General features: G+C 38.6%; 1 protein-coding gene across 1 annotated transcript in view; it reads right to left on the reverse strand.

The window, feature by feature from the left end:
* The window catches only part of NTRK2 (neurotrophic receptor tyrosine kinase 2), a 179,091-nt gene that overhangs the window by 72,498 nt on the left and 86,038 nt on the right, over nt 1–20,555 (reverse strand). The window contains exon 11 of the mRNA XM_014306955.2: nt 11,075–11,263. Coding sequence (XP_014162430.1) covers nt 11,075–11,263 — 189 coding nt within the window. The remainder of the gene's footprint in view (nt 1–11,074; nt 11,264–20,555) is intronic.

Here is a 20,555-nt window from a genome sequence, read left to right on the forward strand (position 1 = left end):
AGGAATGGTATTGCTGGACAATGATAACACGAATAATTTCATTGTCACCCGATTATACAGCACCTTTGCACACCTGCCATTGCACAAGTGACTTGCATGGACCAAAGCATCACAAAGCCATTAGAACACAACATGTGTAACAGGGTACTTCCAAACCAGGGGCTGGAGAATTAGCCTACAAGCATTTCTCTTGCTCTTTACCACCCAAGAAGGAGCTTTTCAAGCTTTCCTACACAGGGCAGGTCAATGCATTTCTGTCTGAAGGCAATCCCATTGCTATTTCAGTCTCAACTCCCTTGAGTGGAGTCTGCAAATACTGCGCAACTGTTGCTTTTCTTCTGATGAGAATAAAACAGGGACAAGATAAATCATGTCCTTCTGCAAAGTGGTTGGAACAAATCAGATGTAATTATTGTGTTTTCTTTGCCAAAAGCTGAAGCTGAGGTTCTTGTTCCTTTTCCATTTGTTTCTCCCTTTTTCTGTTCCTACTTTGTGTGGAACATGTTGCTCTTGATGGGTATTGTTTCCAGATATTTCTTGGGGGTTTTTTGTTAAGGTAGCCACAGGCCTTACAAGCTGTGGGCACCACAAACAAACAAATAAACAAACAAAAAAAAGAAAAGAAGAAGGAGAAAAAAACCTACATCCTTGAAAGAAAGCCTAAGAAACTAAAACCGAACCATCTAAAGAATTTGTCTGCAACGCTCAGAAATAAGAGTTGCGGTGTGGGAATGGCTTCATTTCAAAAAGTTTCTAGCTGAAATGTTGGCTCAAGGAAGTATTCATAATGGCAGTAGAAAATTCTGTCAAATCTCTCTTTCCTTCAAAATTCTATAAACTGGAGATTGTTTGAAGTAAGATTTAGTTTCTATCCAGTCTTGGTAATAAATAACATGATAGAGACAGCCATCCCATTTTCCATTCCTTCTTTCCAGTTCAATGGGAAATAAACCAAGGTGGGAGGAGGAAAGAAGGAAAGCATCTCTGAAAACAGCTTTTCTTCCCATCTTCTTAATTCTGATTTCAACTATCCAATACAACTTAGAGCTGCTCAAGGCATCCTCTTGCAGCCTTTTCCTGCAGCCTGTGCAACTACTGACCTTCAGCAATTTCCAACAACCAGTTTTCAAAGGCACTTATGTAGCTAAAGCTGAAGCAATAATTTACTGGAATTTCCCAAAGTGCTAAGCTGACTAAACCTCTGAATTCTATTGACCACTCTTTACACTTTGAAGCTGTTTAGAACTCCTTATAAAACCAGTTTCTTAGTTTTATTTAGCGCCTGAATGCTGTTTCAGTGGACTAGCTGACACCTGAAAATGGAATTTAGATTCCCTCAACTGCAGAAATGAAAAAAAAATCCCTAGAGAGACTATCAGTATTAGAATATTATTATATATAATATTAGATATACAGAGATATGTTGCACTATAGAGAAACAGGAAATAATTGATATGCATACGACATATTTTTATAAATGCAAAAAAAATGCCCCCATGCCATACGTTTTCCAATTAATTGTTTAATTGGTCCCCAAAGCTAACAGGCAAGTTGCTAGCCATAGGTACAGCACAATGTTTCATCTGGAGAACTTTTAAGAATTTCAGACCTCATGGCAGCATTTTGACTCAGCTTATTTGACACGTATTTTCCCCTTCAGGAGTTTTGTACTTCAATCCCAGTAAGTCCCTCTCAATCTGCAAATAATAGTCTCCAATTAGTATGGGCATGGAGAGAAGACCAGTCCAGTGTTCACCTCATACCAGATCTGTATGCCTCATAATTCACTCCACATTCTGACTTTTGAAGATCAATAGCCCATCCTCTGTGGAATGTTCTGCTCAATCACAGGCTGAGAAAGCCACTACAACCCTCACTGCCACATGTAACTGAGCTCAAGGACTGCCTGTCTCTCCTTTTGTCCCTCAGATATATCCCAGTAAGCAGAGGTCCCTTCAGCATCCTTAACCAAGAAAGCAGAGGGTAATGAAAGGTGTTCTCACTTCTGTCCAACAAATCAAAAGAAAACTAGCTTAAGGGCAAGTGAGAAAGGGAGAGATCTAAAAAATGATCATAAAATACATTTCAGCTGTTGATTAATGATGGAAATATGTTCCTAGGATTGTCTACTCACATAATCCTAGTTTTTATATGACTCAGAAATGCTGAACTCGGGCAGTTTACTATATAGAATATATATCTAAATTAAAATGGGCATATTAATTAAGCATCTTCCACTGAGAAAAAAAAAATCTTATATTTTTTCTCCAGCTGATCTCGTGGAACATGAGAAACCTATTTAGAAGTTTATTAACAAACTAATGCTGACAAAAATATTTTAAGAACATTACAGAATACTTTATAATATTACCAACTGAGTTTTTATTATAAATAATTATTATTATTTTATCTCTGATAAAATTTTAAATGTCTGTTAGCTTCAACTTGTTGCTGATCTACCCTATACTTGTAAAACAGATGCAGAGAAGTCTGAGACATTGAGGAGTTCCTCACCAAAAACCTGCCAAAACCAAAACTAGCATACTTAAACTTTATGAACCTCAGTGTCATTTTTGCTGGGAAAGGCTTCTCACAATCAGCCCTCATATTCATCTCCTCATATTCATCCAGTGGGATGCAGGGGGAAAGCAGCTCCCTGGTAGAATTTAGTAGCCAGAGTGCAAATGATGTAGGAAAGGGAGGGACAACAGTGAGCAGGTGAACTCCTGCTGGGTGTGAGCTGCCAAGCAAGTCAATACTGCTCCAATCACACACAGAATCATGAGGGGAATGCATATATTCGGAGTTCTGATGGCTCCAGGCATAACAGGCCACCCAGACCTCCTGCCTGTGGCAGAACTGCAGACTTGCAAAGCCAACCACATGGTCCTGCAGGACACAAACTGCTAAACTTCTCTCTCTTGTCAGTCTAAATGCACCAACAGCCTTAATTGCTGAGAGACAGCTGCTGGCGGGAGCAGTGAAGATGTTACACACAGCTGAAAAATAATATGGTTCATCACACTGTAACTGCAATAAATACTACTCTGTCTCAACCAATGCTTACTGTGGGTATCTGTATTCCTGATAATCTTCTCCCAAAATTTATCCTTAGTTGAGTTCATGCTCAGGGTGAACTACACTTTTACACAAACATGTTTCTGAATAATGATGCAACTTGCTTGGTGATGAATTCAAGAAAATTAGAAGCAGGGTTTATGAAGAACTTTTGGCTAAAAAGTTATTTATTTCTAAATTTCTCATACTTAAGTATTTCTCAGATTTAAAATTTCTCATTTTATTCTTACTTCCCTGGGATGTGTGTTTCTCATTTACCCAGAACTTTCACTAACACAAAGAAGTAAATCCAAGGCCAAATCCCACTCCCATGCATAGGCTCATGACAGGGATATTTTCAGAATGGATTACCATTTTTTTTCCCATTCAGTTTAAGTACTACCCATGCAGGTTTCTGTATGTAAAATCAACACCCATAGAACCTAGTTTGGAGAGTCTTAAAAGCATAACTCAATAATTAGAATATAAATTACTATTTGTCATTTACATGTTACAGATTTAGACATTTGCTCTGGTGACAAAACACTATATGTATTTCTGATACAGATGTATTATCAAACGACAAACTGAATGTGCAATGCCATGCAGACTACACTGCAGTAAAAGCACCACACTAGGTTTTTTCATCTTGAGTAATAATTCTCTCTAATTGCAATGAATGTTTGAACATGTGTTTAATTTCACTTATCTTTCATAAACTGTGCTCTGTGACTGAAGCCCGTAGTTGGGCTTGATGTAGACAGTGTACTTCAGTACACTGCTGAAGTCTACCTGACAAATTTAGGTAATTTAAAGCCTTTAATTAAGGCTTCACCTTAATTTTGACGCTGGACACTTCATTGAGAGTGCATGTTTCATACTGTCTTGACTCATATTATGTAGTTGAAATGCAGACTTTGGATCTTCTTTGCTCAGATGTCCTTGTAACATCTGCTATTTACCCTGAAGTATGTTTCATGGGCTGTTATTTCCAGGTGGTAAAACTCTTGTGCTATCCACAAAACAGAGATCAGAGTCAAAGCTATTCTTTCCTGTAGTTGCATTTCCAGCATTTGGACTTCAGTGAAAATATTTTGTTGAATAATCTGGGTCACAAAACAACATTCTGTGTGATGAAATGAAAATATTTTGCAGAGAGAATGATATCTTCCTTTTTTGATTAGACATAAATTGACTTCAAGGACAGATCAAGACTGCAACAAAGCTATATCCTGGAGAAAAAAAGTGATTCTGTGGGTTCACCTCAACACTAAATGAGGAAATGTATAAGGTTTTCTTTCAAATTCTGAAATTTAATTAGGTAAAATCCCACACTTTTCAAGTTGAAGCCTTCTGCCTTTGGGAGAATTTCGTCCATCTGATTGGAAAACAAAAAAATGCAGGTTTATTAAGTCTCAGAATGAGCAGCAGGAGTAAAAGTATCTAATTTCCCTAAAATGCATTTATTCCCCATTACATTTTATTAGTTGGACAAAGGAAATAAGTGACCACATTCTTGGGAAAAATATTTGAGACTCAGAAGGATATGGTCTGGGAGAAAAATTACTTGCCCAGTTGAAAAAAAAGTCAAAGGCAACTAATGGAAATACACCACTGATATATAAAACAGCCATTTCTGACATACCCATGACTTGATGAACAACTGTAAAGATACACAATTTAATAGTGATTGCAATCAGGGATTAAAATGCAGTCAAACTACAAATGTATTTAGTCAAAATAATAACATTTAACTTCATATATCTTTATATCCTTATTTTGTCTATAAAATATCCCCGGAATAAAACAAACAGTAGAATCAGGACAAGAAGTAAATATATTTTATATACCTCCTTGTAATCTCAACCCCATCCATGCTTGTCTTCCAGCATATAAAGTTTTTTTAGTTTTCAGCATCTGAAGAGTCCAAAGTGAGTGCCTTGTTAAACCTCACAATTGCAACTAATAATGAATGCCAGGACTAACAAGTTCAACTTGGACAGAAAGGTTTTTCTTCCCAGTCTGGATTTCCCTAAGATTCATCGGTTTTGCTCTTCTGCATTCTAGCTGCTGAGGTCATAGTGTCTTTTATAGGAAAATGAGCTGCTTATAAATTTTCAGCTCTGCAAGCTTTGGGATTTGATGGAAAATCCCCAGCCTCAGGGCTTAGCTGGCTGAGAAAACACTACAGCAGCCCTTTTTCTGTAGTCACTCAAATATAAAAGCCTTTCAAAAGAGATGGAAATGCCCACAGAGTGTTTGTCTTGGGCAATCCTTCTTCTGTGCACAGGGACCAACTTGATTAATTTTTACCTTATAATGTTAGGCAAAAAATTACCCCTATTCCTCAGGACTGTAGGAAAGTGCAGGGCGACAGACACAGTCTGGAATAAAGTCAAATGGAGACTACCCACTGCAGGCAGTCTGTATTTTGCACACTGCTACTTTCCAAAGGACACTACCTGCGCAGGACGAGCAGCACCCAGAAACAGACAAATATGCTTCCCTGCATCAGAGGCCTATCAGGTCCCTGCAGCCTGAAACTCTCTTGGTGAATTTTATTTTTGCTAGCAGCTTTCATTTCACAAGAGCGTCATGTCCCTGCCTGGCAGTGAAGCTTGAGCACCCAGAAAAGAAACATGTGCTGGTGCCAGGCTCTGCTGTGGGACTCCTGGGACAAGGATGCCTGAGAAATACAGACCAGGTGACCACAGCTCCTCCTTTTGTTGCATCTACCCTGGAAATACAGACAACTATGTCTTTTTTCATACTGAATGACTCACTGATATTGATCCAAGGGCTGGGAAGAAGGTTGTCAACATGCTCCAAAATTAAGAGAAACCAGACTGCCTTGTAAGGCGTCAGTGGTCAGAGCTGTGAAAAGCAGGGTGTTGAACTACAACTAGCTGCGCCCTTCTGCAATCAGCCTGGTAGAGGAACTGCAGCTCAATGGGCCCTCATGTCTAGCTGCTCCCCTCTGTTCTCTCTGGTGGCTGCGACAGGGCTGTCTCCCCACAGTGACAGAGAAGGGCCAGCTCTGCACACTCATATGCCTCTGCTCTGTTCAAATTCTCCCAAATAATCAAAGCTGAATTTTAAAAAGAATGTAATGAATAAAACAAAAAATAATTTAATATAAAAAAGAACAAAAAAAAAACCCAGATTTTTTGCTGTTTCCTCATGTTTCTGGGGTCCTCCTCATATTCTGAAATTTTTCTTCAGATCTTTTTCATCCAAAAATGAAATCTGACATCATCACCAGAATCCAAGGCCTATGGTTTTAAAAGCAAAAGTACTATGGGAGTCATGACAAAATCATAAGAATAACTGTCCTATTTCTTTTCTCCCTCAAGATTCATTAAAGAAGGTGGTGGACTGAAGTAGAGCACTAGCACACAAAATCTGGCTATGCATATGTTAAAAAGAAATATATAGTTAAAAAAACAAGTAAAGTCAGAAAAAGATTGAGGTCACTCTTAACTAAATGGTGTAACAATCCCTAAAATGCAAAAACCCCTAAGCATAAATTGAAAAGTTCAGTGCTCAGAAGGGGATAAAAGAGGGATGCTCTGAAAACTTCTGCCTTTAAAATTAGCACTGCACATGCAATTAGCAATTTACTCTGGAACTGGAACTATGGGCTAAATTAATTTTTTCAGATCAGCAAAATAAATAAAAATTGTTTTAGAAAAATTATTTCTGCCAATTCGTAATCAGCTTCAGACTTTCCTTAATGGAAGCCAACTAGAAGCAAAATAGTTATTATCTAAACTGCATATTCAGACTCCTACAATTGAAAGAAGAGAATCTGAAAATGCAGAAAGACCGAACATATCCAAATTTCCCATATGAAAGTCACAATCCGCACCACACCATCTGAAATGCAATAGCTATTTATAAGGCCAGTCACTGAAAACATCTTGCCACTAAACCATCCATTGACTAATCAATAAGCCTGCCCAATACAGAACACTCTTTTCCAACAATGAAATCAATGAAATTGACAAAATTGAGTGAGTTTCAAGCACAGATTACCTGGGAAGTGCAAACTGATGTCAGTGCAGCTATTTCTCCACTATAGGGGGTCTGAAACCGTGAGCTTGCAAACCTCTTCATCAAAGGGCAAAATTCTAACCTTCCTTTCAGTAGCACCCAAACACCCACAGTGACTTTGTGGGGCAGGGCTGGGAGTTACTGGGGTAAGGCTCAAAGACCAGTTTGATTCTCAAAATCCTAAAACCACCTGCAAGAAATTTCTTATCCAAGTTCTGCTCTAAGAATCTCAGCCTAGGCACTTCCACTGACATTTTGTGACCTCTCCTGAGGTTTGGCTTTTCACATTTCTACCAACACAACCATGTCAGACTGCGTGTCCACCATTAATCATGGAAATCTAGCAGTAATGGACAGAAACATTCCAAGTGTTGGGCTGCAAGTCAAATGATGAAGAAAGCCCATAGTTGTTCCTTGAGAAAATGGATTTGTTTCTACTGTCCTCTTTCAACCCATGTGGCAGTCTTGGCTGATAACTTCAGTAGCTACAATTTCTGTGCAGAGGTGTAGAGGACTAGTTTTTAAAATACCATAATATTAGTTAAAATCTCAAATATCTTAGGGTCTGTTACAACTTATAAGATTAGTGAATCTAGTAAAGGTTAGGATTTATGCTCCCAAGATATTACATTGTCCAGCTGCTTTCAGGAGAAAAAAATCCTGAAAGATTTGCCATCCATGCAAGGTTCATGGACCTGGTGATATTACTTCCCTACAAAGTTATGCCTCAATTTTCAACAGCAAAAACTGAACCTTGTTGGTAATTCCCAGGCAAGAGGTTTGCAGGTGGACACGCCAGCACCTGGTTTATAATAGCTTAACTGCAAAGAGCCCTGTAGCCTGTCCAGACTTCTGGCTCTTTCTCACCCACCTGAAATCAGAATTTTCACTATCTGACAAGAATTGACAAACGAAAAATACCTTCTGCTTTCATACAAAAAGGAGCCATGAAGTCTGGTAGGTGTCTGAAACATGTCTCTGTACTGCAGACTGTATCATTTCAAGGTGAAAATATTCAAGATATTGGAGTGGCAGATGAAGCCATCAGGCAGCATCAAGCAACAGAACATGGCATGGAAAACAGCTCTGGGATAGCATGTCAGACATATGCTGAACAAGATAATGAGAAATACTGGTAGTTAAGCAGTAAATATCAGCCAATCCCAACTGGAAGATGGAATCTTCAACTGTTACATCAATTAAAGGTAGTGATGGGATGTTAAATGACACTGATTGTGATCAACTTTTTAATTTCCTTTTAAACACATGTTCTGCTAATTCTTTGCAATGAAGCTTGCTACACTGTATTCAGAAATGGTTTTCTGTAGATAAGTCAAAATATGGCCTAATTAGGTAATAGAAAAGAATCTTCACTTACTAATAAGCGCAAAAGTATTCCTTCATTTCGGTGAAAACTACAATACAATCTGTGTACAGTTTCATCTAGCTTGATGTCTCACCTTCTTCCAGAGACCAATATACACTAAATACAGAAGCACTTTTTCCAGCATGACTGTCAGTGATTGTTGAGTTTAATGCTCGTGAACAATGGAACTCAGATCATATAGGAAATAAACAAAATTGTAACTATCTTGCTGGAGATGAGAAACCATATGACATTTAGAGCTTGCATTATTGTATACAGGAACAAGGTACAAAAGTACTTAGGTTAGAGGTTTATAAATACCAGATATACACATCAGGAGGAGGTTGGCAGGTTAAGAAAGGACAAACACAGCTCTGTAATAATAAACAACTGAGAAAGAAGGAAAGAGCATATGTGACATTATATCTGGGAAGCCCATTTTTGCCCAAGACAATTTAATTACACTTTTTAATTGGATAGATGTTCAGTGTGGTGTACGAAATCTGCCTTGGTTTATACACTGCCATAGTTTACCTGATTCTCTCTGCTAAAGCAAAACCACCACCACCGCCCCACACAGAGACTGGGGCCACAGTGGCAACGTGGCAGAATGCAGAGAATCAGCCCCTGAAACCTCCCCAGAGCATACAGCAAAGTCCTGAAGCATATCCTGCAAGCATTTACACACCAACTGAACTTCATGTATTGTGATTAATTTCCCTGACACCATGTGGGTTTCATTGCAGCACAGAAAACCAAATACAGACTTATGTATTTTTAGGATCAGGACCTACTTAACAAAAGTCAGCCATGATTTAATATGTCTGTACTTAATGTGCAGTTTACTGAATGTGAGAGAATTCTGTATTTTAGTCCAATTTGTGTTTTTCCCCAGAACAGCACATATGTTGTTTCAACATTGATGCTGACGCTAAACACTCTGCAGTTACTGGTGTTTATTTAAATAATTAAAAAGTTGTCTAGTGCAGCTGGGAACAGAGGTACAGTAGCCTCATATTTAAAAGGATAGAGCGAGTTACTAGGGATGCTGCCCATTCTTTAGCAGCTTCTCTTTTTCACAAGAATTAATGTTCTAATCAGAATGCATCTGTATAATGTTTTCCTAATGCTGATCATGTGTCACCTATTCAGTGATTTCCTTGTGATCCCACTGCATATGCTGGGTCAGTATATTCAGATTGTTATTATCTGCTGGTAGAAGAGGTAATACAGCATTTCTAGCCACAAAATAGCGCCACACAAGAAAGCTATAGTAATAGTGAGCATCAGGGATATACAATAAAAAGGCAGAAAAAGACCTCTTGTTGCAGGACCATTCTTCGAGACTGTGCTTAGTGAAACAATCTGGATCTAAATAAGCATTAAGATTCACAAGGTAAGTGAGTAGCTCTGCATCAGTCTTTTTTTTTGCAGTGTCAGAAGTTATGTACTCATGTCATGCATGCATGCTGTCATGCACAGGTCAAAAAGGATTTTTGTTACAGCATTTAAGTTTTGCAAAGTTGGAGGCAAAGGCTTCTAACCTTGACAGCAAGCCCCTATGCTACAGTTTGTGCTAGAAAGTGATATCTTTCAGGGTAGGATACAGAGAGGAAGCAGTTGCAAGCCCAGTGCTCTCTAATTATACTGGGAAACTCTAGACTGACTTCCCAGAGAAACAATTGAGACTTCCAGTGACACTTCAGAACAACCTTCTCTGAAACACTTAGAGAAATTAGTGTCCTGATGAGAAATAGTAAGCTGTGCAGTTACTATTTATCACAATATTCTTTAGGTATTTTTTCATTTATGTACATTAATGCTAATCACTGGTTCAAACCCCAGCATTTTATATGCTCAATTCTGAAACCATTACTGTGTTTGAAAAGTAGCATCTGAAGTGATACTTTTTTTTAACTCTTCATAGTTCAATACGTTTAGCTCTTCATAATTTTTCACATTACACTTGCTATTAACTGAACATGAAAGAATTTGTATGTGATACATATTGTCCAACATGCAACCTTCTTCTCTTCTGCTCTACTTTTAAACATTTAAAACAATTTCTGTCCGTGGAGGTTGAATTGTACAAGGAAATTACAAGAACTGAAGATTTAACCCTTACGATTTTTACAACTTTACAAATACTCAGATTTGAAAGTTAGGTTATAATAATATTGATATCATTATATGATCTGGTGTTGTAGATACGATCAATTTAAAAGCAGTGCGTATGTAACAATACTGACTTTGCTTCTGATCCAAGATCTATTTTCTCCCAAGAATACATTCAGAGCACAGGACTGGCCAAAGACCACTGAAATCAATGGAAAGGCTACCAGTGATTTTGATGAAATATGGGTGATGGTTTGAGCATAGCATTGCTCGCTTCATTGCCTTGTCACAAAGGCTGAATTTGGCTTAAGACAGAGGTAAAGCAGTTCATCCCATGTACCTTTAGTAAATAGCACACATTTTAACCTTACCATTCCACTCCCAGGAATTTAGAGTATTTTGTTATGCTAGTTCTGTTAAGGAGCCACAACACTTGCACAGGTAAAATGAATGATTGAAACACACAGAGTTGTCTGTACTTACAGGTATCTGGCTTGAGCTGGCTGTTGGTAATTCCAAAATACTGTGGATTTTCAATGACAGGAATCTTTGTCATCCCAATGATGACTGCATCAGGACCCCCCTCAGAAGAAGAAGGAGTGTTACTGCCATTTGAGATGTGGTGGAGGGGACTGGCTGAATCGTCGTCATTGCTGATGACTGAAGAAGGACCTAGAGTTAGAAACAAAGACTTTCTTGTAACGCAGTGTACAGTGCATGGTACTCTTCCCTCAGATCCCTCAGATGAGTAATTTATCTTTTTTTTTTCTTTAAGTTTTGGTCAGTTGTCCTTCATTCTTACAGTCAAAAGTTCTCTTTGTGTGCCTTGTTGACCTTACCTCAAAAATTTTGTATCTCTGGGTGCAGATGGAGAACAGTGGTTTCTTGTCCATTAGGAGCTGGAATCAAAACAAGTTTTTGTACTGGTGCATCACCTGGCATAAATGCCATTGTCCAGTACAGTCTGTCACTGTGCAATATCTCAAAACTTGTTGAAATAATTTTGTCATTCTCGGAAATAAGCTATGGAATATGCACATTAATTTTTTTACCTTATGCCCTACTTGAAGCACACAGCAGTAACAGCACAAATCCAGGGAAAGCCTCCCCTACCTGGCATGACAACAAGACAAAAGACACACAGCAAATGGGCTCATCCCGATGTGGGAAGCTGCTAATTTCTGAAATAAACATGAGTTCAGGGCCAAAATCCAGGGGACAATTTGCATAGTTCCAGAGGTGCAGAGAAGATGCTGAGAGGAGTAGAAGAGTAAAGGACCTACTGCAGAGAGGTTGATCCTGTCCAGGGGCACATCCTACTGGCTCTCCAGTCCATATATAAATCTAGTCACCTTCCAGAAAAAAGTCTATTGTGAACAGTAATTCAGTGACAGATTTTGGTTTGGTTTCACTCCATGCTTTGTATTTTTAATGAAAGTGCCACACAGATAAAACCTTGTAAATGGATTTTTAAAAAATATCCTTCTTAGCACAGTGTCCCACTTCTGTGAGCTGCAGGAGCCTTTGAACTAAAAACAAATCAGCACAGATAACATTCGAACTCTTGACATCTAACCCTGTCACTTAAATTCCACATTACTTCTTCCAGTTTTAGAAAACCAGAAGCACCATTTAGCAGCAAAGACATTTTGCCTAATGTTCTGACTGAAGAGACAGCAGAGAATACACATATTTCACTTCATTTTCCATCCACATTAACTATAGTTTTTTGGGATGACATTCACATCTTTTAATTGTAACGATCAAAAGACAATGCTAGAAACAGATGGAAAAAATCACCCTCTGGAAGTGCCTATTCTGAAATAGCATCTTTAACCAACTTCATTTAGCTTTTGGGCAGCAGGAACAGCTTGAGAAAATGTCCCCCCAAAGAAGGGGGCAGAAGAGAAGATTTTGAGGACAATAAAAAGCCGTGTTTACTCCAAGTCACCCAATTGCATGTTGGACTCCCAGACTGAGTTTTAGACTGGACAGAAGGAACACTGTAGAGGCAAGACAGAGCTGAGAAACCTGCCACGTAGATGGCAGCTGTGTCTGCAGGAGAGATAGGGAGTGCAGAGGAGAGACCAGCAGGACCACCAGCAGGTTCTCTATGCACATTTCTGAGGACATGAGAGAAGACAAGCAAGATGCATGGCAGCAGACACACAGCTGAAGAACCAGATGAGAAAAAGGACAGTCCCACGAACAACAAAGAAAAGGCAGCTTTAAAGAAACTCCTGCGCTTCTGTGGCTCACTATATCATTAACAAAATTACTTCATCATTATGCATCAGGACTCACAGCCATAAAACTTAAATATCCTGGCATGTGGCTATTCAACTCTATATTTTGAGACACACGTATATTCACACCCCTCTCTAGCTTTTCTTTCTCCCCAGTTGGTTTAATGGGGCATGAGGGAAATGTTTTCATAGTTTGAAAAAGTACTTCCCCCCCAGCCTGAAACACTAGAAGTAATTTTTCAAATACCTGACACTTCACAGGAAAGTCACTGTTGACAAATGTAAGTAAAGCCTAGATCTCTGCAATTTATCAAATGAAATACTCATACCAGGGCTGGTTTTGTCATTACTGATCACTCAGATCCCACATGATTGACTCTAATGGGAAAGATGCCAGGATAAAGAATTTCTGGTAAAAATTTCTGTAATGAAGGGCAGAGCCTAACAAATTGTGGGAATGGCCACTAAGATGGCACAGCCAATACTTATGTTAAGTCACAACACATTTTTCAGATGCATAAGAGTTTTTTTGCACAAACATTTGGAGTGCAACACATTTAAAACTGCGTTCAGTTTTTTGTAGATACCATCCTTACATCTCTACCATCCTTACATCTCTAAACTTTCTGAATCTCTACTTGTTGCTCAAAAAAACCAGGCTGTTTAATACTTTCTCAGGAAAACAAAATACTTTTACACTAATATACTTTAGAATGAGCATCAAATCCCTTCTCTCACAAAATGCAGGAAATTCTCTCCCTCTGAAACTTAATAGATGCATGTCTTTAAGTCCTTTTCAGTCCTGCTTTCTCTGCTGCACAGGAGAAGGCTCTTTTGTCATTGTTTACGTCCAACATACATGCTGTGATGGCAAGGAAAAGTGACCATTATGCATTTCCAGGTGTTAAACTGGGATAATGATTAAGGAACTCAGTCTATTCATTGAATAATTTCTACGGTACTTCAAATTTGTATGGTGAACCATACATATTTTCAACCAGTATAAACTGCAAAGTGGTGCAGGTGAAAATAGACAATTGTTCTGTAAATCTACTCAATTAGGTTTAATGGTAAAAGCTAGTCTTCTGTGTGCTATGAAGCAGGTTCCAAGTATATACAGCTTTCTGATGTAGGTGAGGGAAATCTGGAAAATGTGACTTTCATGTCAATTCCTGGAAGTACACAACCATTTAAGAAAAATTCAATTCTAGGAACCTTGTTGCTGTATCACTCTCTGGTCCCTCTTATTAGCAACATCTCACGCAATGGTTTTTATGAATGGTTGTTTGCATTTAAAATCCTATTCCCTGTCTATTTGTTCTCTAATTAAAATAATTAGAACCCCTCAGATGAAATTTTTTGTGTATCAGAGGCAGATGAGTTCACATCCATTCAAACTTCCCTTTTCCTGACCTTTTTTTATCAGTGGGAGCAAGTTTTTACATAGACTATTTCCATGCTTGTTTATTTGTTAGACTATCTACTCATCACAAAGTTACATTTAATTGCTTGAGAGCACTAAGCCACATTACAGCTATAGGCCAGCCAGCTCTGCAGATGGCTATGTTATTCAAGTAATGTAAAAGCATTTCTAGGATGCAAGATGAGACTATCACCTGTGCTGACAAGAAATGAGACCTGCCCTTTTCTGAATGGGCTCTGTTCTCAAAATGAAGGATAATTTCTTGAAGCACCTTGGAGTGTGGTTTCATCCACATGAAATGTGGTCACTGAATTACTTGCCAAAGGTAGAACAAGTATTGTAATTACACTCAGTCACCTACTACTGCCTCTGGTTTTCATAAAATCTACTCTTGAAATATGAAAATTTTAGACAAAATGTAGTAGGTTGAAGTGAAAGTCATGGGTTATCAGTAGTCACTAGGTATTGCCAAGAGGTGATTCACAGTTGGCTTAAGCTTTTAAGAAGACTCCAGAGATTTTCTACCAATGTGCTGCCCAGAATCTTCCCTTGATATCACTTTTAGACAATTTTTCTTAAGAAGACAAGCTGGAGCCAGACAAGAATCAGTACTCTGCTTTGGGGAAGATGTGGGCTATCCACCATGGACATTAATTTATCTTCTGTTTGATATTAAGCTAAGGACTTATCCATTCTGCATCACCTAGTCTCAAGAAAAACCCCTTTTGTGTACAAAAAAGCCCAGCAGCTCTCTAAAGAAGCTGTGACATGTAAGAAGACCAATTCTATTTGAAACTGATGAGCTATAATAAAATAAAATGCCTCCAACAGCTGGGAGGGGAATTATCCTCAACACATAATATGGGGACAGGCAGAAACAGCAAACTTCACTTACTGTACATTCCAAGGAGAGCTGTGCTATGCTTCAAACAGTGTATATCTGCACTGTACTTCACCTTGGTGGTGACAAAAAAATTGAGTTTCCCTAGGTTAAGAAATAAAATTTAATTCTATTATTTTCAAGGTGTACTGCTACTTTCGAACAGGCAAAGGACATTCATTATTAATATGTACAGCCTTTCATGACAGGAAAAGATAAGAAAATTGGGATTGTGCAGCCTGCAAAAGAGAAGGCTTCGGGGTGACTTTTGCATCCTTCCAGCTCCAGAAGGGAGCCTATAGGAAAGATGGAGCAAAACTATTTATAAGAGCATGCAGTGACAGCACAAGGGGCAATGGTTTCAAACTGAAAGACAGTTGGATTAAATTAGATATTAGGAAGAAATTCTTTGCTGTGAGCATGGTGAGGCACTGGAAAAGGTTGCCCAGAGCCATTCTGTGACTCTATTCTATGGTTCATTATACTCCTACCACCATCAGAGTTAATGCAGTTTTAACGTGCATATTACACAGCTATTTGTTGGAGCTGCTTTTGCACGACACATTTCTGCACAACACACATCACTCCAATTGTCCCTGAAGTCACTACTAATGGCTCAGGCACATGGGAAGACAGTAGGGGTAATAAAATACCACAAACCCACCTGGATTTTAGCTTTGTGGTTGGAGTTGTGCATTTGCAAGGATGTAGGTACTTACTCAACTGTTAGGAAGCAGGTCATGTAAAAAGCAGCATTTATAGAAACAATTTTGTGCTGTGATGCCTTAATAAAAATTGTTCCCTCCATGAAAAATTATGTTGATTCCTAGGATGGTTTCTCAGTGGACCTTGCACTAGCATTGGCTCTTGGCTCCCCTGGGAACAGGGATCAGTCTGTGCCAAGACATGGTAACAGCACACTGTCAAGTTAAAAGCACAACAGTGAATGTATGTCACATCCGTCAGCACCTCTGCTAAATTCCAAGGCTATACTGAATCTTCTCATTTTTTTCCTTTTGGGAGGGATGTATTTTTTCACTAGTTAAATGCATTGTTCTGAAAAGCAATTACACAAGATTTCATGTCCTGTGAGATTCCCATGTTTGCTGTAGATTTTTATATTTTCTGCCTGATTGAAATGAAAGTCTTAGGCTTCAGCAAGAGCAGATATTCAATTTTTCCTCTTATCAAAGCAAGAGCCAACTTTCTCAGCAGAAGAAACACCTTTTCAGCTTTACTCTAAAAATTGTGATCTTATCTTTTACTCCCTCTGGAAGACAAGTAATTAATCACAGCTTGGCACACTTTTTTTCTGACTAAGGTGCTAAGTTTTACTTCAAATATTCCTTTGTATTCCCATGTTCAGAAACTGTGGTACCAAATGTGGTACCAATACTGTTAGAGTGGACAAGAAAGCCAGCACAATAGAAAGAAAAGCAATTATAGAAAAAATATACTATTGGTCTCTTAAAATGCAGTATGTTATATAGAAGGAATTGGATTAAAAGAGGTAACTAGAACTCAAAGAAAAAACCCAAAACCAAACCAACCAACCAACCAGCCAACCAATCAACCAACCAACCAGCCAACCGACCAACCAACCAAAATAAGACTGAATATGCTTCCAAAGAATAACAAGTTAAGTCTTGCTTTGCTTGGTGGAGATGTTCAAAGTGAAGTCAGATTGTTCTGCCAATCTAGAGTGGACTTACTAAAATTATGGTCTTTGCTTTGCAGTTGACAATGTTTGTAATGAGGGAAAACTCAAGGCAAGGCACTCCCATGTTTTGTCAGCAGCTCAGCTGTGTGGAGCAATCGCACATCTTGCCTCTACCCACCTTCTAATTGACCTTTCCTATCTCATATCCCCATCCCTACCAGCTACCCAGAGAACAGCCATTAGTCTTAGTCTTTGATTAGCCATCTCTACAGTCACTGTCACATGCAGTTGCAAAATGAGTATTAGGGGGTTAATCCTCCTTTGTTGTGTTGAAGAAAAATGACAAGATCACCCTAAAAAGCATTATACCCAAGTCCATCCTGCTAAATCATATTGCTCTTCACAGATCAAAGAGTGCATGTCCTTCTACCCTGGAACAGTACACTGAGCCAAAACCCACACTGTTACACATTAAGTCTGTGACTCAGAAAACTGAGACTTGCCAGGCTTTAGTGTTTAAAGGATAAACAATTTCACATCTTCTGACAGGTATCATCAATCTGTTTAACTGATTTACACCCACCAGTGCTTGTTTAAGCTTGTACTCTGTTGCTTCTTGACATATGAGATGAGAAAAACCTTTTGACATTGCCCAAGAAGTTCAGTTCCCATCCAAGAGGATGTTCCCAGGAAGTCAGGAGAACCCAAACAGAGTGCTGGAGAACATCCTCACATCCAGCAGACAAATACCTCTGTTCCCCACCAGCATGCGCTTCTAACAATCTCTGAATAAAAAAAGTAAATAGGCTTCTTGAAAGTCTCTCAAAGGAGAGTGGAAAATCAGGGTTTGAACTCCAGAAGCTATCCCTGGGAATCTGTTCACTTACAGCTATTGCAAAATAAATTGGAGAAATCAGTTTGAAAATCATGATGAAATTAGACCAATTCAATGATGAATTGTTTTGTTGGGATGATCAATGACAAAAGGTATTTTGCCTTTGTTTTCATGTGAAAAATCAATGTTTAACTTTTTCTCATTTGTTGCAGCTTCAGAAGAAGCCTAAATCGTTTGGTTGTCACTGGACCACTTTCATACAAAGTAAATGATCTACATTGTTGGATTATCTGCCTTCCCACATAGAATAATTTAAGTAATGCATACCTTTGAGTCTAATGAAATAACAGGTATGTTATTTAAATTTAGGGTACCAAATTTCCAGTTTGGTAAATTTCCAGTGTTGCTAGGTGTCAAGATGCCTTTTCCCTAAAACACATGTTCATCTTGCAGGAAAACTTATTTCAAATGCCTAGCTCCTCTACAGAGGAACAAACACACAATCTGGGTAATTTCCATTGACATGACTATGCACAGATTTTAGCCACTCAATATTTCATCAGGGCTTTTTGTTCTGGCTTTGAATCTAAGAGCCACAGCTGCATATTTGTTTGCTTGGGTTTTATTCTGGTGCGTGACTGTGAAAGAATCCCAGTCAGTTCCTTTCAGCTGCCTTTCTCCTCACAACCTCCTCTTTTTTCCCCCCCCTCACACACAAGCTTAGAGCAATTGTTTCTGCAAGGGACAACTCCCAAGGAGCCTAGGGGGCCCCTTCATAATGCAAGTGACTCTCAAAAGTCAAGCAACCTACAGGGTGCAAGGATAAAGACACTGGTGTCTTGGTCTGGGGCAGGTTTCTTCACCCAAGAAACCCCTTTTGCAGCTCTGCAAAGCCCTGTAAGAAAAAGAATGAGGTGTCTAACACATATTTTGTCTGGAAAGGATAAAAGGCTCCTAACCCCTCTACTCTGGTTTCACTCCAGGGCCAGCTCTCCCCAGGGATGCTACCAGCAAAACCTCAACCTGCATCACAGAGGTTGCTGATTTTTTTTCCCCTTCAGCCAGAAAGAGAGGCATTTGTGAAACAGATCTAACAACTGCAATCTGGCATGCATTGTCACATTCTCATGCACCATAACCAATAAATCCATGTAGATCATCCACGATGAGGTATGCACTACTATTATTTTTTGATTTGGAGGCAACAGAAAGATCACTTTGGTGCTGAATTACCCAGCACTGAAGGTGGGATCTCTGTCAAAGTCATAACCAGGACCTGGGAGGCATTGGCAGCCCCAGCTGTCAAACCACAGAGCCCTTTGGGACACATAGCCCTCCTCGGATATAGGATGAATGGTGGTTGTACAGCTGTTCACTGCTTTATGAACACATTTGCAGTATCTGCAGTTCAGCTGATGGGCCCTCTTATGAAGAACGAGGAATTTATGGCCTCTCATTATTGGTAGTCAAATGAAACACAGACCTAAGGAAAAAACCTACCTGGGATGTGTGATATTAATCAATATTAACACATGAGCCAGAGAATTAAAGAAACAAAGCAGAAAATGTGAAAGAATTTAAGAAAAAACGATTTATCATTTTTTAATATAGATCATCAGCACTATTTATTATAGTCACCTGCAGGCTTGGATATCTTGGAAGCATGGGTAAAATTACTATCCCTCAAAAATGCTACAGTGAAAAATCACCACAATAATAAAAAAAATCAGCTGGAATGTACTTGCTGGCATCAAGTGAAAAAATAATAATTCACCTGAAATTAAATCCTTGTTGTCTTTCATTTCATTTAGAAGAACTATTTAATTAAAAACTGCTTCCTTACAGACTTCTCATAAATAATCTAAGTGTGAGTGTTCCCACTCCTAAGACTAGGAATGAGGTCCTCTGTTGTCTAGAGGATAAATACAAAGGGTACAGAAGCAATAAAATTTTCCCAATGCTGCTTTTGCTGTCAGAGAAGAACAAAGATATTTGGAGTAGTTAACTTAAATAATTTTCCGAATTCTGTTCAGTTCAACAGAGTTAGATGATAAGGCAGATATGCTAGATTAAGGAGAAAAGCTTCCTGATTTTGAATTGTATTTGATTGTGTGGGGTTTTTTAAGGGGAAAAAAAAAAAAAGCTGACACTATCTAAATGTTTTTAAGCCTCAATGATTATTTCCTTGAAGCAGAGAGATAATATCTACAGGCCTCTTCCATTCAAGCATATCAAATAAAAAACAATACAGAAAAATCTAGAAATGCTCAGAGACTTGATGAAAAACTGAAGAATTGGGATTTCTTTTGTCCTCTGAGGAGGTACACAAGGATAGCCTTCCAATGCATGGTTACAATTTTTATTGCATGTCTTTGACAAACAGGAACTAAAAGTTCCATGACAAAAGTGCATTAAAAGAGACTATGTTAAAAACTTTAGAATAGGTCCCCAGGAACAGATCCTCAGGAACTTTGGAATAGATCTTGCTTCCATGAGCACTGGAATTGCTCATAGAAGACTCAGAAATCTCCACTTCTGGAGTTCTTAAAGCTGCATAAGGAAAAATGTCTTTTGGGAAAGATGCAGGTATAGGTGATATAGATTTAGGATAGGGAAGGATCTCCCAAGTGTTCCTTCATCCCTAAACTTCCATAATGATAAAAAGATAGACCATGAGTGATCTTATAGGAAGCACCTTAGGTCTTCAAATGTTGATTTACGTCTATTCAGAACTGAAGGAAGCCCAGAGCTCAACAAATACACATCATATCTCAATGAAATATGTATATTCCCATACATTAGTAGTTCACTTTTCCAGCCTACAGAATAGAGATGGGTTTAGCTGGGTGAGAAGAACACTGGTGCTCTACTACACAGTGGGTTATTCTACCAGAACGCACATTGTTTAATAGCATTTTTA

Source organism: Geospiza fortis, unplaced genomic scaffold (genome assembly GCF_000277835.1).
Source record: "Geospiza fortis unplaced genomic scaffold, GeoFor_1.0 scaffold12, whole genome shotgun sequence".
NCBI lineage: Eukaryota > Metazoa > Chordata > Aves > Passeriformes > Thraupidae > Geospiza > Geospiza fortis.